At 47.0% G+C, this 17,254-nt stretch overlaps 1 protein-coding gene across 1 annotated transcript in view; it reads left to right on the forward strand.

The window, feature by feature from the left end:
• The window catches only part of FER1L6 (fer-1 like family member 6), a 104,788-nt gene that overhangs the window by 19,704 nt on the left and 67,830 nt on the right, over positions 1-17,254 (forward strand). The window contains exons 7-11 of the mRNA XM_019546559.1: positions 3,869-3,947; positions 6,331-6,487; positions 7,279-7,465; positions 11,544-11,736; positions 12,662-13,002. Coding sequence (XP_019402104.1) covers positions 3,869-3,947; positions 6,331-6,487; positions 7,279-7,465; positions 11,544-11,736; positions 12,662-13,002 — 957 coding nt within the window. The remainder of the gene's footprint in view (positions 1-3,868; positions 3,948-6,330; positions 6,488-7,278; positions 7,466-11,543; positions 11,737-12,661; positions 13,003-17,254) is intronic.

Genomic DNA, 17,254 nt, shown 5'->3' on the forward strand with positions numbered 1-17,254 from the left:
GACCTTTGGTGCCAAAATTACTTTTGTGTAACTTGATCCTGTAAATGAGAATAGTCACTTAAAAAAGGGCCTGGGGAGGGGAAGGCAGTAAATCCTACAGCAACATGGAAAAGCCGATCTCTATTCTTTCTATAATTACCCTTCAAGGTATTTAAAGACTGCTATCAAATCCCCCCTCAATCTTCTCTTCTGCAGGCTAAATAATGCTAGTTCTTGGAGGCAAGACTTTCCTCATAAGTCTTGCCTCCAAGGCTGCATGCTTTCTTAATTTGCTCCTTGCATGCCTGGGCAATACTCTTATGCTCTTCCCTAGGACTATGACCAAGTTCCCACTTTTTATAGGATTTCTTTTTAAGTTTCAGCTCCTTGAAGTTGTTGTTGTCTAGGCAGGCTGATCTCCTATTACACATCCTATTCTTCGGCCTCATGCAGATAGTTTGTTCCTGCACCCTTAAAAGAGTACAGCCAGCTCTCCTGGACTCCTTTCCTCCTCAAACTTGCATCCCAAGAGATACTGTTTACCAGGTCCCTGAGTTTAAGTTTGATTTTCTGAAGTCTGGTGCCCTTATTCCAGTGTTCTCCTTCCTTCCGCCCCTTAGGACCTATCATTTTGTGGTCATTGTCACCCAAGTTGCCTTCTATCTTGACATTCTCAACCAATTCCTCCCTGTTTGTGAGCAGTAAGTTGAGAAGTGTTTCCCCCCTTGTTAACCTCTCTCATCTGAATTAACATGTTATCCCCACCACACTCCAGGAACTTGATGGACTGCTTTTGCATTGCTGTGTTTCCCTCCCAACAGATGCCACAATAATTAAAGTCCCCCCATTCACCAAGTCCTGTGAGTTGGAAGCTTCCATCTCTTGTATGAAGAAGGCATCAACCCTACTCTTGGTTTGGAGGCCTGCAGGAGACACCTACCATTACATCCCTCCTGCTGCTTCCCCCTGACCTTTACTCAGAGGTTTCAATATGCCTACCTTCCATTCCATACTGCACCTCTGAACACGTGTATATCACCTTTATATATAGGGCAGCACCTCCTCCTTTTCCCCCCGCCTATCTTTCCTGAACAAGCTGTATCCATCTACTGCTGTACTCCAATCATATGAACTATCCCACCATGTCTCTATAATCCCAGTTACATCATAGCTTTGTGATTGTATTAGGACCTCCAATTCTTCCCGTTTGTTTGTTCTGCACACTTCTCACATTAGTGTATAAACATTTTAAGTATATGACTGTCCTGTCATTGCCCTGAGAACATTGCTAAGGTTTCCATCATTGTTTTCCTTTACTAAGTTTTTATCCTGGTCTCCAGGCTTTTTACTTACCTCTGGGCATTTGTCTCCATCTCCCAGTGAACCTAGGTTAACTTTCCACTCTTTGTCAGGTGGACCCTGCTTCTTCCCAGCAGTCCATCTTCCTGGAAAACCACCGCATGGTCAAAGTAGTCCAAGTCCTGCTGGTAACACCATCTATGCATGCCCCGCTTTTCTGTTACATAGAGTGAAGTTACATATGACACTTAGACCGTATTAAGGGTACTTAAAACATGAGCATCCACATATCAAAGCTTGTTAACCCATGCTAAGTGTCCTCCGAGTACCTCAGAGTTATGCAAGGTTTAAATCTGGGCCATGATCATGTTAGGTAATCTTGGTCTGTTCCACCAAGATAAAATTTGCAGTCCTTCCTAGGACAAGGGTGGGCAGTTATTTTAGATGGAGGGCCACTTAATGAGGTTTGGTGAGCTTTTAAGGGCCGCAAGGATAGCCCCACCCCTTGATCACCCTGCCCCCTGGCTGCCATCTTGGGACCAGAAGTCTCACCCATAATCCCTGATGTTTGCCACTGGAAATGCTTCCCCTTGCCTCCCAGAAATACTCCTTTTGCAAGGGGGGAGGGGTGCCATCTTAGAACCAGAAAAAAACAAATCATACAATACAAGTCAAACATCTATGATAACATATTTTAATTTTATTACAAAAAATATTTTTGTCATGATTTGTGTTTGCATACCATATACAGAAGTGATTGCATAATAACTCAAAAATAAATTCTTAGTCTTGTATATTGTGTGGGGTTCTGTGATTGGGGTGTGTGTGGGGGTGTGTGTGTGCATATGTGTATACTGGCATGTGGGTGTGTGTGTATGCTGGGGTGTGTATGTGGGGATGATTTGTGAGGGGGTGTAGCTGTGGGGGCCAATAGGATATGTTGCGGGGTTGTGTATATGTGGGGGATTGTGGAGGCAGTGTGTGGGTGTGTGGCAATTGTGGGGTGTGAGGGAAGGTGGGGACCCCCCACACTCCCCCCATGGCACAGCAGCAGCAGGCAGGGGTGCTTGAGGGCTCATGCTGGGCACAGACACTGGTGGCCAGGGTGTGCAGCTCCGGCCAGCCCTGCACATCTAAGTGTGCAAGGGTACAGCCCCTGCTGGGTCATTTCTACCACCAGCACTTCCCACTGCACATGCGCAGCTCCCACACTTGCACACTGTGCTGGTGTCAGCTCCCTGCCACCGCTTCCTGCTGTTGAGGCCCCAGGAGTCTGCGGGGAAGCAGGGGCCAGGAGTCCCCTCCACTTCAGTGGAGCTCTGAGACCTGTGCAGCAGTGTGTGGAGCTTCCCTCCCATGGCACGCGAGTGCAGGGGCTTCATGTACACAGCCAGGAGTGCCAGTGATAGAGACAGCCTGGTGGGGGCTGCACTCCTTGCTATGATGTGCAGCGCTGGCCAGAACCACACACCACCAGGCATCAGCACCTGTGCCAGGCACCACTGCCCCAAGTGCCCCAACTTCCTGCTGCTGCCACCACTGCCTGCAGGGGCTGTGTGCAATGGGCAGAGTGTGGGGGGTCCCCATACCCCACCCCCCTCATACCCACATGCTGCCCACCTGAGCTCTCTGCTGCCATTAGCCCCTGGGCATGGGCTCTTTGCTGCCACCAGCCCCAGCCCCAAGCTCTGTGCTCCTACCCAGCTGCAGCTCCGCCCCCACTCTGGCCCCTTCACTTCCCTACCTGCTGCGTGGAGTGAGCAGGACACCAGGGAAGCCAAGCAGGTCCTCTGGGGCTGCAGCACTGGCAGCGGCAGTCCCACCCAGAAGCTGCTGCTGGCCAAGCCCTTCCACCCACGAGGGTGGGAGTGAGACGCAATAGGGTAGGTTGGCATGGTGTGTATACGTTGGTGCCTTGCTTCTATGCTCATGGGTGGCAGGGCTGGGTGAGGTACAATTGGTAGGTGGGTGTCGCGGGCCCAATGAATGAGCCTGGCAGGCCAGATGTGGCCTGCGGGCCATATTTTGCCTGCCCCTGCTCTAGGATGTGTTTACCATTCACTGGATCCTTAGCCTTGACTGGAAGGATCAAATACCACCTGGGCCCCATCCCTTCACTTTTGCTTCCTGTAGTCAGTTTTGAGGTGCTCAAAGTCACACTGTATCATTTTACATCCTTCAAAGTAAGCACATGGTATGAGGTCAGAATTGCATTTCTTGCTTTAAAAGCAATCATGCACAACAACTAACGTAACTGAATTTATACTGGTGTAAATATGTATGTTTGGCCAGAGCTTATTTAATTGCTCCAGTCTATGCAGTTTTAACTTAAGAACTGCTTACATATTGGAGGATGTAATCTAGTTTACATGCCCTGCAGTATAGAACGAAACTACACAGTTCCACTGTTTTTTCAATTTCTAAATAGATGTATCTAAAGTGACTTCAGGAATGTTTGTAGGCTGGCTCAAAAGTGGTTAGGTCTGTCTGGGGCTAGTTATGACCCCCAGTGGTTGCTTTTTTTACCTGCGTCCTTGGGAAAGGTGTAAGGACAAATGATCTTACCCTGTAACATACATTTCTTCAACAGGTTATGCACAACAAGCTGATTGGGAGCTTGCTAATAGGTTCCTTTAAGGTGGACCTGGGGACAGTGTATAACCAGCCAGGTAGGCGATGTGTTGTTTTCTTTCACTTTTCTTAAATCCGTGGTTTTCTCAGTTGTTTGTTTCATCCAGTTCCTGGACTGTCTTTCTCTAGGACCATCACAGAGTAATGAGGGTGGTCAAACTTTGGATGAGGCTACCTAGAGAAGTGGTGGAATTTCCGTTCTGGGAAATTTTCAAGAGCAGGTTAGACGGACACTGGACTGGGATGGTTTAGTTAGGGAAGATCCTGCCCTGAGCAGGGGCCTGGACTAGATGACCTCATGACATCCTTTTCAATGCTTCTTTCCTATGATCCTAACAGGTGAAGGGCCAAGTTTTCAGAAGAATTCTTGTCTTATCTAGGCTCCAGAGTAGTACTTCGGTGGGTTTTGTTTGTTTGTTTGGGTTTTCTTTGGCGGAGGGGCAGAGGGGGAAGAGCATTGCATATCACAAAACTTTTGAAAATCTGACCCATAGGTGCTATTGTGAGAGCTACAGAATACAAGGCCCACGGGTACATCTGGCCCTTATTTCAATTACTCAAGGGAGGAGTTCTTCGGAAATCTGGTCCCATTTGTGAGTGCTGAGCCCTGGGTGCCCCCAGGAGAGAATGAGGGAAATAGAGAGGAGTCTGGGAGAGAGGCAGAGAGAGACTGAAAAGCAGGAGAAGAGGGAAACAGGAAAGAAAGACCGAAGGAAGAGACAAAGAGAGAACAAAGAGAGAATCAGCACCTCTAAATCTGTTCAGTGCTTCTTGAAGTTAGAAACTAAAACAACCAACCCTGGAAAAAATGTTCATAGCACCTATATATTTCTGACCAGGAAACATTTATCTGTCTGAGCTCCTCTCAGTCTGTAGAAAGATTGTAGACGCCTACATCCAAGTGATTTCACTGGTAGTTAGGGGCCTAAAAACCTTTATGGCTTTGGCTTTAAATATCTTCCTGTAGCAAAGTCACATAGGAAGTCTGGCAGAACAGCAGTGCAGCAAGGTCTCTTCAGTGGCAGGCTAACCAGTGTAGCCACTGAACCATCTGGCCCAGTTCACCTGGGAAGGGAATCGCTGAGGCTGTTTTGTAAAGCTATAAATAAACACACTGGTATTGTGAAGTTGTAAGAAAACAGAGGAATATGTGTAAATGAGAGAGACAAATGGAAAAGACAGATGGCCCAAGGACTGCAATTCCTTTGTTTCACTCTCAGATGCATGCACAGACAGAAATCCCATCATCCCTTAACTGGACTATGGTATAAAAACACTCTATAGAATTGCCTCAGGGGCTTCCCTCCATCACATATTCCTTTGACATAGTCAAACAAGAAGGGGTAATGACTGTCTGTGCCAATCAGGAAAACCCGGCTACAACCCTACTGAAAGAAGCCATGTTTAAACAGGACACCAGGTCTGGTGTGGAGAGGGCCATAACAACTCCTGCATCTGGCACTGAAAGCCTCTGGTAGATTTACCTTTCAGCCTCTTCTCTGGATGCTTTCCACTTCTTCACCTGTTCACCCATTTGCTTCTGAATCAACTGCAGTGCTTGTGTCTCTGCAGCATGCTCAGATCCCCCACCTCTCTCTCTTCCCTCAACCCCCAGACCTGTAGCATGGCCTGATCCCCATCCTTGACCTGGAACCTATCAGCCCTGTCTGCAGCTTACACCAGCACTCGCCCGGTGCAGTCGGCTGGTTCCCGGGTGGGGACTGGAGCATCCATCCAGGTCGGCAGCTGGTGCTCCCACATCGGCACTGGACAGAAACCATCCTGCCCACACACCTGGCACAGTGGAAACAGTCTCAATCCCCAACTCAGCACCATGTGCTGCCCACAGGTGGGATCTCATGAGTTGGCAGCTGCCCACCTGCAGGCCAGATATAATCAGTTGGTGAGCTGGATCTGGCCCATGGGCCGTATTTTGCCTACTCATGCCCTAATCATTCTTCAAACTGCTCTCATTGAAAAAAGCTGCCTTTCCTAGTTTTTTCCTTGAACAGGCTTAAATTTCAGCCAGTTCCCACTGAGCATTTCTGACTGCTCCTCTGAGCCCCTGATGAAAATGGGTTTCTGCTCAGATTTCTTTCCCTTCATCATGCAGACATGTTATAGACGTGTACAGCCCACATTGCTAGTTACACAGGCTGAACACAACATTGGCTTATCGATATCATCTTTCTGTTTTACAGGAACCTTGCCTTCCAGTCACCCTATACCATTGTTATCACATGTAAATATACTTCTCAATCAAGTGTTTCCAATGTTATTCTCATGAAAGGGCAAACCCTGTCAGCAGTGTTCTCATGATTAATGGTTAATCTTCCCTCCAAGTATTTTTGTAGGCTACATCTCTAAGAACTGAGCCTCCAAAGATTTCCTGCATGATGATTCAGCTCACGTATTTTGCAGGTCATCAGTTTTGTGATAAGTGGGCCCTTCTCACAGACCCTGCTGACATTAGAACAGGAGCCAAGGGATACCTGAAGTGTGATATCAGTGTTGCTGGAAAAGGAGACACGTTACAAGCCACGCAGAAAATAAGCGATGCTGAAGAGCAGATTGAAAAGTATTATAACAATCCTTTTACTTTGCTTCTACCACCAAAGTGCCCCAGACAATCCACCTAATGTCTCATGCTCCTTGTTTGATAGCATACATGCCTTGCCTTTCTGATCTGGGATTAGCAGATGCCTGAGGGTGTTTAGCTGTTGGATTTGCTGGAGGGGAGTTCTTTAATTCCACTACCAAATGAAAGAGAGTGTTAGAGTCAGCTTCCTGCTTCTGATGGAGTTTACTCTTCCCAGACCCTACTAAGTGCTAAATCATCCCTGTCAGAAATGCCTTTACCCGGGGGCTATTTGACGTATTTCTGATGAGGAACCGTTTTGTTTGCAGAATGTGCAAGACTGTAGTAGAGTTCAGGAGTCTGAAGTAAAAAAAAAAAAAAAAAAGGTTTGGGGGCAGGATACTCCTTAGCTTCCCATCATATGTATGTGCATGTGAATATATTCATACATACATATACAGCAAAGATGCTATTGCAAGTTACTTAAGTTGAACAGGGCACTGCATTATCTATACAGTAATTCTATTGTTTAGGAGCAGTTTTAATATTTCTAAGCAGGAGCACTTTGTAGACAACTATTTGTCAAGCAGTAACATTTTAAAGGTGGAGAAACAAATGCACATCCCAAATTCCCAATTCCTTCCCACTTTTCTTCTCTGGTTCATGGTATTTGCTAGGCTAAACTGGAAAGAAAAATATTTTAACCACTTGTAGAATGTATTTTTGGAATAATTTAATCTTGCCCAGCTGAATTCACAGTCTTAGGGAAATGACTTTTTTTTTCCTTGTAGGAACCTCTTGATTCCCAAAGGATTTCCATCTGAAAGAGCTTGGGCTAGATTTTATGTGAGAATCTATAAAGCAGAGGGCCTCCCAAAGATGAACTCCAGCATCATGGCCAACGTTACCAAAGCGTTCGTAGGCGACAGTAAGGACCTTGTGGATCCATACGTGGTGGTCATGTTTGCAGGTCAAATGGTAAATGGGATCCTATTGATCACAAGATTTGGGCCTTCTTCTCTCTCTGCTGAGTAACCTTCAGGATTTAAAGCTGATGCACTTTTATTCAATGTTTTGCCGTCAACAAGAATTCCTCAGTCCCCAAATTGCTGTGAAAAATCAGTGCTGTGATTACCAGTGGCATACTAGTAGATTCAGCCTCAGCTAGACCTACAGAAAATAAAACCCTTTAGCGGTCTGTAACAGGGGGCCTACCGGGGCTGATCTCCGTGTGGCCCGCCCACCTGTTCTTAGGCAAACCGCCCGCCTTCTCATCTGCCACACCTTGGTCTTAATTGATTAATTAATAGATGTAATTAGGCAGGAGGCTGCCCATTTACTGTCCCGCTACTAGAGGGTGCTATCTGTGGCTCCATTCCTCCCCTATACTGCAGCCCAAGCCTCGCTGATGACATCTTGATGTTCTCATATGCACCAGTCCCCCATGATGGGGCCCAGAATCCTCCTGTAGGACCCCACCTGGGTTCCTCCCTTCAGGCAGACTCTGCCACCATCATACCAGGCCATATATTGCCCTGCCGTTGGTTCCCCTTTGGGTGTGGTCCCCTCACTGGGACCTTCGGCTCACACTAGCCCCGGCCCACCTCCAGGCCAGTCATGACCCCAGGCCCCTAGCTCTTGGGTGTCCCTCTCGGTGGGCCTCCTTGCCCTTCTGACCCCCCTGGTCCTGGCCCCTGCCTGGGCCAGTCAGGGGAAGCTCTGGCAGGCCCTGATGTATGACCCATACTCTTATCCCAGGGTCCCCCTCTCTGCGTCCTCCATAACGGATGTGGGGAGCTGGGGTACCTCACACCATGACTGGTGCCTCAGGATCTCACAGGGACTCTAACTCCCCCCCTGGGCAGCAGGTCATGGTGCTATGACTAGTGTCATCTTTGACCCCCACTCTGCCTCCCAACGCTGGAGGACTTATTGGGGTCAGGACTTAGCTCTCGCTCTCTCTGGCTGAGCCCCCTCTCCCTTCACAGGGCTCCACATCGCCCTTTCTCTGGGGCTTCTGATCACTGCCCCTCTCGCTGTGTTTCCACAGCGCTGGCCCCCTCTCAACTGAGGCTCCTCAGCATGGCCCCCTCTCAACTGGGGCTCAGATGTTATATTTGACCCAAACTCTGCCTCCCAGCATTGGAAGACTTACTGGGGTCAGGACTCAGCTCTCTCGCCCTCTGGCTGAGCCCCCCTCACACTGGGGGCTCCAGACTGCTCGTAATGCCCCCTTTACTTGGTGTCTCGGGCTTCCCTCCACAGGTGGGCTCAGGTGGCTGTAGCTGTGCCTGGCCCCAACTCTCCTCCTCAGGGTCTCGAACCCCCACAGGGCTCAGACAGCCTTGGCCACACCTGGCCTCCAGCTCTCCTCCTCGGAGCTTGCACCCCCACAACTACCACCAGTGTACTGTGACTCACCGGAAGGTGAGGGCTAGGGGTTAAGGTGCCCCGACCCACCTTTCACCAGGTGGATCACTGGCCTGGCAATTCCTGGGGGCTCCCATGCCACTGGGAGCCCCACCAGGCCACCCACTCCCAACAGGGTGTAGTTTCCGGTCGTACCCAGGACCAGGAGCCTCCTACCATCCCCTACAGTTCCTTCCTTACCTCCAGATTAAACTCAGCAGCCTTCCAGCCAGGCAATGTTGTTGCCTCTCCTCCAGCAGCCAAACTGCCTCATTTATATAGGGAGCCCTGAGCCTAAAGGCTGCCAGCTCCATGGCCTTAAAGTGACACCTAGTGCCCTGCCACACATTCCATTAATAAAGAATCAAATCAGAATGAAGTGTTAATACAGCGCTGTAATTCCCTTGCACTCAACCAAAAGCAGGAAGTCCGAGGGTGGCATCCTCTGGATCTTAAAACCGTAGATTCACTCGGGAATTTCACAGCTGGAATTCTGCACCAGTGCAGATCTTCTATGGTAGGGACAGAAGTTACACATAAACCAGTTCAAGTGATCAGAAACCAGTTTAAACCTATAACAGAACAGAAATTCATTGCACTTAAGCTGTTTTCAAAATGGCCAGAACTGGTTCAAGGTAAACCTGGTTGGATCAGACTTAACTGATTTAAGTCAAACCGATGTCTGGAACTTTCCTCCCAGATCTCCTCCCAGTTCAAGTTAACTCACAGTCCCACAGCATCCCAGGATGCTTTCTCACCCTGGGCTGTGCTGTCTACTCCAGCGGAGCAGGGTTTACCCCACCCCTCGACTCCCTAGCCAGAGCGCCATCACTCCTTTGAACTGCTGAGGAGGGGGCATGGCTGGGGGACTCCAGCCCGGCTCCCAGCTCCAGGAGGGCAGGTGGGGAGAGGAATCATACATAGCTTTGGGCCGGGGAAGTAAATCCCCAGTGAGGGCTGATCTCCCCCACCCCATGCTGGACAGCATTTGTTTGGAGGTCCAGTGCCAGGCTGGTGGGGGAGGGGGTCCCCCCACCCTAAAGTCTAAAGTTTAATATTAAGTCTGGTAATGGGGGAGGGGATCCCCTCTCTGCACAAGGGACAGGGCTCAGGGGACCCTGCCAGGGTTGGGAACCCTCTGAGGCTAGGGGACCTGGCCAGCCCCCAGCTGGAGAGACTGTTCCCCCCTGGGTGGGATCTGTAAGTGTTTGAGGGGCATGTGCTGGGCAGCCAATCAAGGATGAGCCCTGCTCGGCTGCATTCGGGTGCCTTTGGCAGTGGCCAGCAGGCTGGGAGGTGTGCTCTATAACCTCCTGGCTGCTGGTATGGACCACCGCAGGGATCTGGTTGCCTTTCCAGTTTCAAAAGTGAACAAGAATTCACTTGTTTATGGTTCAGTCTATGCTGTTTAGAGAAACCTGCAAAGTTTGAATTGATTCAGCCTGGGGCTTTTCAACTGTCTATACTTAGCTCCAGTGACAACAGTCAGGGAAGCAATAGTGTAGTCCTAGCTCAACTCCCATTATCACTATGTTGTCAAACCCTACTTCTCCTGAGCCCTAGTTGTACAGCAGCTTCCAGCGTTGCTTTCTGCGATAGAGCTGCCCTGTTGGTGCCATTAGATTTATGATGATCACTAGTGGAGATGACACCCAAGGACCCAGTTCTTGTCTTACCCAAGTGCAATTTCATGGACTGCCTTGAAGTTAGGCTTGGTTGTAGTTGTGTTAGCAAGATCAGATTTGGGTAGAATCTTTCACAGACTTTCAACAAACCTGTCGATGCTTTTGTGCCTTAGGAGAGTTTTTCAAGATCAGCATGTTCGGGAATGCAAATGAGTATTTTTTTCAGACTCCTAAACTCCACTCGCACATTTAACTTGCATACCCAAATCTGACTTTTTGAATTTGCAAAATTTCACCCCCCGAAAAATATGGGTCAAAATATCTGACCTACTTGTGGATGTATGAGAGTCATTGTGGCTGAACGTAGGCACACAACTCAAGTTTCCTGTTTAATGCAGTTCTGATACAGAAAGGAGTGGTTTGGTGGTGTGGTTCTGGGATGCAGGGATTAGGGCTAGAGAAGATAGACCTGTAGTTGCATGGTTCCACACTGGCTGTTTCCAGTGAACTGGGCATGCCAAAGGCAAGAGGGTTTATCACCCTTGGTTGCAGTGTGGGCCCTGAAACAGCACGGCTGTCATTGTCAGACCTAGGAGGGGGAAATTCTAGACCCTTTGGCCTTTCCAAAGGTGCTTAGCACATAGTCCAATGACATGGGAAATGCACTGGCAGAAAATAGCAGTGTCTGAGCACACAGATAGATTGGTGCATGCAAGATAGGATAATTATTGCACTATTTGTGGGTAAGAATTCTAAAACAGGAACGTTTAAATAAATAGAGGAAAATAAGAAACTTCTTGCGCCCATTATTTCAGTGTTGTATCCATCTTATGTTAGTGCTGGCTAGCATAAAAGGAGACATGCTTTTGAGTTATAGTAAATATACTAGGTTGGATAATTGTGTTTAAAAACTGTTTGTACTTAGATCAATGTAGATCAGACAGAACTTGTTAGACTCAGCTTTGTTCTCTCAAATCAGATCTAGATTTACAGCATCTGAAGCTGTTGGGCTTTCATTTCAGGGCCGAACAACAGTGCAAAAAAACTGTGCTGATCCTGTGTGGCATGAACAGATTGTCTTCAAAGAGATGTTCCCCCCACTGTGCAGAAGAGTCAAAATCCAGGTGTGGGACGAAGGCAGTGTGAATGATGTTGCTTTGGCCACTCACTTCATAGATCTGAAGAAAATCTCAAATGAACAAGATGGAGATAAAGGTGGGGGGAGGAATGTTTGTTGTTAAAAACTGTTACAGGCTCATAGGATTCAATTTACTTATTAAAGATCTGGGCATCAGGTAAATACCATTTAAAGAATCCAAAGAGTGAAATGATGCCCAGACCTTTTGTTGATTCTGAGGGAACACCCCACCCCTGAAACGAGCTTCAGTTCAAGTGCCTGCTCTGCCATTTTTAAGCACAGGACCGGTGATAGATGAGACGTGGTGGTGCTTTAATTAGAGTGGCTCTCAGCTGCTCTAAGTAAAGCACCGCCCTCCCATCCCCAGAGCACATGTGAAAGTGCCCAGTGCTACTAAATAATATTATTTTGGTTAGTACCATCTCTGGGAATGCTGCAATCACATTGCCATTGCCATGCATTTGCTAATTCAAGCAAAATGAATGCAGGACATACACCATTGCACTCTCACTGCTAGGTAGAAAAGTGACACTTGCTCTTCAGGGGCAGGTCATGAACCATTGCTAGATATCTGAGGGATAAGTTCTTTCCCTGGCATCCAGCCCATGTAATGGGGTTTGGAATAGAAACCACGTCAGTCATGGATTATAATGGTTTGCTGGGTCTGAGTTGAGAACAATTTGAGGAGGAAGAGGAGGAATCTTTTCTCTTCCCCCATCATGGCCTGAATCTGCAGAACAGGGAGCCAATGCTTCTCCATTTTAAGGGCTACAATAGTTTTCTTGACTCTAGGACTTCACCTGTTCTGCTGAAGAAATCTCAGAGGAGCTTAAAAGTGGCAGATGCTCTGATTCCTAAATATACTGCTGGGGAAACTCCAGCATCCTCTAGAAATGGCATTAGATCGAGTTGTCAGTGATTATAGCTCTCAAAGAAAGAGCTCTAGTCAACAGAATGTGTAAAGTTGTAAGGCAAGCAATGTAAAATATATCTTATCTGCAGGGTTCTTGCCTACATTTGGACCAGCTTGGATCAATCTCTATGGTTCATCCAGGAATCACAGTTTAATGGATGACTACCAGGAGCTCAATGAAGGATTCGGGGAAGGAGTCTCTTTTAGGGGCCGCCTTCTGATTGAAATTGCTGTGGAGATACTTTCTGGAGGTGCTCATGAATCTACATTGTCAAAGATCATAAAGTTCCCCTCTAAAGGTAAAGACACCAAAGGATCTAAAGGAAAAGACAAAACAGACAAAGCAGCAGAGGATGGAAAATCTTCCTCTCCTTCAGATAAGACAAACTCAACCGAGGTGGAAGTTGAGCCATTCGACGTGCCGCCAGCGGTCAGTATAGAATATGGAGACTGATGGATGTTTGTTTCCAAGTATCTGAAAAGTAGGCTTTGAGCACGCAGCTGAGTCCCTAATGTGGACTCCTGTGTCTTTGAGAAACTTTGCCATTTGCTCCCTGCTCTATGTGCTGCTGTGATGCCTGTCCCCTCTCCCATCTGCCGCATGCCGCACATAGAGGCTGTCTGTGCCACTTGGATCAAGTTGGCCACCCCTTTTCTACATTGATCCTGATGGTAGATGTTATTTTTATTTGTGTGATGTTAGCACTCAGAATATATGCAGGGTGATGTACATATAGAGGACAAATCCAGTCTTATATCTGCCTACTGTGTCATTTCTTGCACTTTCCTCTGAGTCTGATGCTGACAACTGTCAGAGATATGACAGTGGGCTAGAGGGAACCATGGATCTGACCCAGTAGGTCAGCATCCGAATTCCTGAGTCCTCCTATTGAATAGTTCCTGGTCTAATGCTGAGTAGCTTTGTTCTGACATAGAATATTCATTCTCCAATAATGCTTAAACTGATTGTCCAGACAGGTGCATGTATGCATAAAATAATAATTTGTAGCTATGTGTTATTTAAATATCCATTTTAATTTTAGGGCACCATAATAGGACACCCCCAATTTAGAATAAAGTAGTGATAAACATCTTAAATGGTTATCTCAGCATGACAAGGAAAGTGTCATCATAAGGCAACATGTAGACGCACCCATACTTCCCTACCATTGTAAGCACTACATTTCCCAACAGCCCTAGGGGACTCCACTGCATTGCCCTATGCCACCCCTATAGTTTATGGCACTCCTACAGTGCCATACAGTGTGCTATGGTGCTGTAGTGATCACAGGTGTCTACATGTGATTGCTGGCTATGTCACTATAGTGGCGCACTCCCTGGGTATAGCACACTGTTACAGTGATGCAGTGGCAAAATCTACCCGTGCGTGGAGTGCATGGCACAGTTACTGCCTGTACTGTGCCATGCTTTAGTACTTCCAAAAGGAAGTACTAAAGCATGCCACCATAGCAACATCACCATACGGCGATGTGTAGACGTGCCATTCAATAGAGGATGGTAGCAAAGCACGGCACCATTCACATTTCTACCTAAGGCTATTCTCATTTCCTTTCATTAGGAGCCTCTCTCTTAATGATGGCTCAGACTGGAAAATACAGTTTGCAGATTGCAGATGTAGAAGTAAGGGCTGCCTTCTCTGAAGCTGGCCAAATTTTCTGCCAGTATAAGTGGACACAGCTCCACTGTCTTTGGTGGCATTCTCTGTATTTGACCCAAACCTTCTTCTGCTTTGACTTCTTCTGCTTCTCCTTAATACCCACCTCTATTGCAATGCTAAAAGGAAACTACAGGTTAGGTTAAGTGGAAATCCAGTGGGAATAACTGATATTTATAAACACTGAGTTTGATTCTCTGAATTTATTTTTGCAAATCAGTAGTTGCTCCATCAAAACCAGTGTAAGTGCAAAGAAAAGCAGTCCGGATGATTGCTTGTTGCAGTCTTCTTCCATCCTTCATGATTCTTGTATTCTTAAACTGTTAGCTCTTTGGGAGCAGTAATACAACTCACTGGGCACATCTACATGTGCATTGACATGCTTTAGTTAATGCGCATTAAATCTAGTACCCAGAGGCACAACTCTAGGCATCTAGGTTGCTCTGTCATGAAGTAAGGCATCTGGTGATTTAGATGTCTTCTGGGTTAGGCAATAGCTGAATAAGGATTGCAATTTTAGACTTCAGGTGCTTAAACTGTGCCTAAATTGTCCTTTAGACACATACATTCCTTTTTGTCAGGGGGTGGTTTGTCTTTTATTTACTTTCCCTGTGTCTCAGTTTCCCCTCTGTTTCTGTTTATGAGGAAAACAGAAGTGTTGTGAGGATGAGTACTTTAAAGATTGCAAGGCACTGAGACACAATGCAATGAGGCTGAGAAAAATACTTCAGGTAGATAAATAGACTACTGCAGCACCAATAAATATTAATAGCCATAAGAAGGATTTATTGCTAGTAATTAAGTTTAACTCTCAAAAACAGAATGACGAAGATGCACCAGCACAACTCCAAGATATTTAACATTCTTTTGTTTTTTGGCATGTAACTATATGTCATGCTACAGAAGACACAGTCATTACATTCTAGGTCTGCAAAAGGGATATTGGGAATGCTGGAGATTACAAGAAAACAGAAAAGCCATAAAATGTGTGATGTTTTCATCAAGTCTGTGGGCTCACAGGGGCAAATCCTCTTGCCTTCCTGTCTGACATTACTGACTGAGTCTCCTCGCAAGAACATATTGAGCATTTGAGATTTATTCCTTTGATAAATGGGAGTAGAAATGTATCACCAATACTGAGTCAGGGCTTTACTGCTTTTGAATGTTGTTAGAAACACGGAAGAGGGAAATTAGAACTGATCTTCAGCTCCAGTTAATTCTTGTGGCTAGCTTCAATATGAGGTTTCTCACTGTTTCATCCCATTGTGCCCCATAGTGACACATCCCTCAATTCTTTCAAGATGAGGATACCTTGAGTTATGCCAAGATGTTAGCTCCTTTGTGAAAGGCAGGTAGATTATTATTAAAATACACTTTGAGTCTTGTATTCATAGCCCCATGTTGCTTTCAGTCGGAGAGTCACTGGCCCCAAGTTCTAGGGTTACCATATTTCCAGCATCAAAAAAGAGGACACCTGGAGGGAAGGTGGAAGGAGGGCGGGGTATATGATTGTGTAGTGGGACAGTGATATGCCCATCCTCTGCCTCTGCCCCTCACTCATAAGCCCCCAGTCCTGCCAGTGCCACTCACTCCCAACCCACAGCCCCCTGCCACCTCCAGCCCTGCCAGTGCCCCTCACTTCTGACCCACAGCACCCTGCCCCCCAGCCCTGTTGCCCACACAGCTCCTGCATGCGTACTTGCACACGCACACACACACACACACACTCTTGCCTAGGAGCAGCTTGCCTGGGCCTGCCTGTGCGCAGAGCACGTGATGCCTGACAGCCAATCACCTTGCCTGCTGCTCCCAGCCCCAAGCAGCCAAGCTGCTAGTACCCAGGAAAGCAGAGGCAGAGCAAAAATGTGGACATTTGGTTGCATCTTAAAAACCCACCCAGAGACAAGGACAGGAGGCCAAAAAAGAGGACATGTCCAGGAAAGCCCAGATGTATGGTAACCCTATGGCCAACTCTGCTCTAAGTTATATTCAGTGTGGCAGCATGCACATGGTGTGGTTTCAGTGGAGATAACAGGGACAGTCGTATGGGACATAACTCAGAGTAGCATCTGAGCCATTAAATCCTGCTCAACTAATCTTAAATTAGGGAATTTTGTTTTGCAAATTAGTTTAGTGCACTGAAGGAATCGGTCCAGTCTGCCTCATAGGAAAGTGTGCATCATTAACTAGTGGAGAGCATGTCTCCCAATAGGTCTGTACAGTTCTGCATTGTCAACCCTTGTTAAATACTATTAACACTCCACAGCATGTGTCAGCATGGTAAACGTGGGCTTAGACGCACACAATAGGGTTTTATTAAAATTAAAAAATATTTTGGTCTTTCTGATTTACTGGCATTTAACAGAGAGCTCCCTGAGGTTTCTGCACTTCTCATTTTCACATCGTTCAGAAAACAGTAGTGCAAGTCTCTGGTCAGAGGCATAACTGGACATTTCTGTGCCCTGGGTAGCAGTGGTGCATCGAGCAAGCTACTGGCAGTGGCTCGGCCAGCAGCTATTTTGCAGCTCCTGCTTTCCCAAGTTGCCACCTGGGGCTGACGCCTTGGTCCCCCACCCTTACTTACATTCCTGGTGATAGAGGTGAAAGAAAACATTAATGAACCATCATGCCATCACTATGTGCAGAACCTCCCTTTTCCCTTGCCACCTGATCCAAAGCCCACTGAAAGAAATAAAAAGACTCTTGTTGATTTCTGTGGGCTTTGGATTGGGGCTGTCATCTATCAATGTGGCATGGTGTGTGACTTTTGAGCAAGGGTGAGAAAGAATTTAATCAGACCCTTGGGTCATTCCAACCAATGTGAGAAGTTTATTGACTAATTGACAAAAACAAGATTAAAAACAGGATCTGAGGTCAGGAAAACAGATCTGAGGTCAGGAAAACAGATCTTGAGGTCAGGAAAACAGATCTTACGATGACAGGCTGAGAGCCATGGGACTCTTTAGCCTGGAAAAGCGCAGGCTCAGGGGTGATCTGATGGCCACCT

The sequence above is a fragment of the Crocodylus porosus genome, unplaced genomic scaffold (genome assembly GCF_001723895.1).
Source record: "Crocodylus porosus isolate Cpor-Errol unplaced genomic scaffold, CroPor_comp1, whole genome shotgun sequence".
NCBI classification, from domain to species: Eukaryota; Metazoa; Chordata; order Crocodylia; family Crocodylidae; genus Crocodylus; species Crocodylus porosus.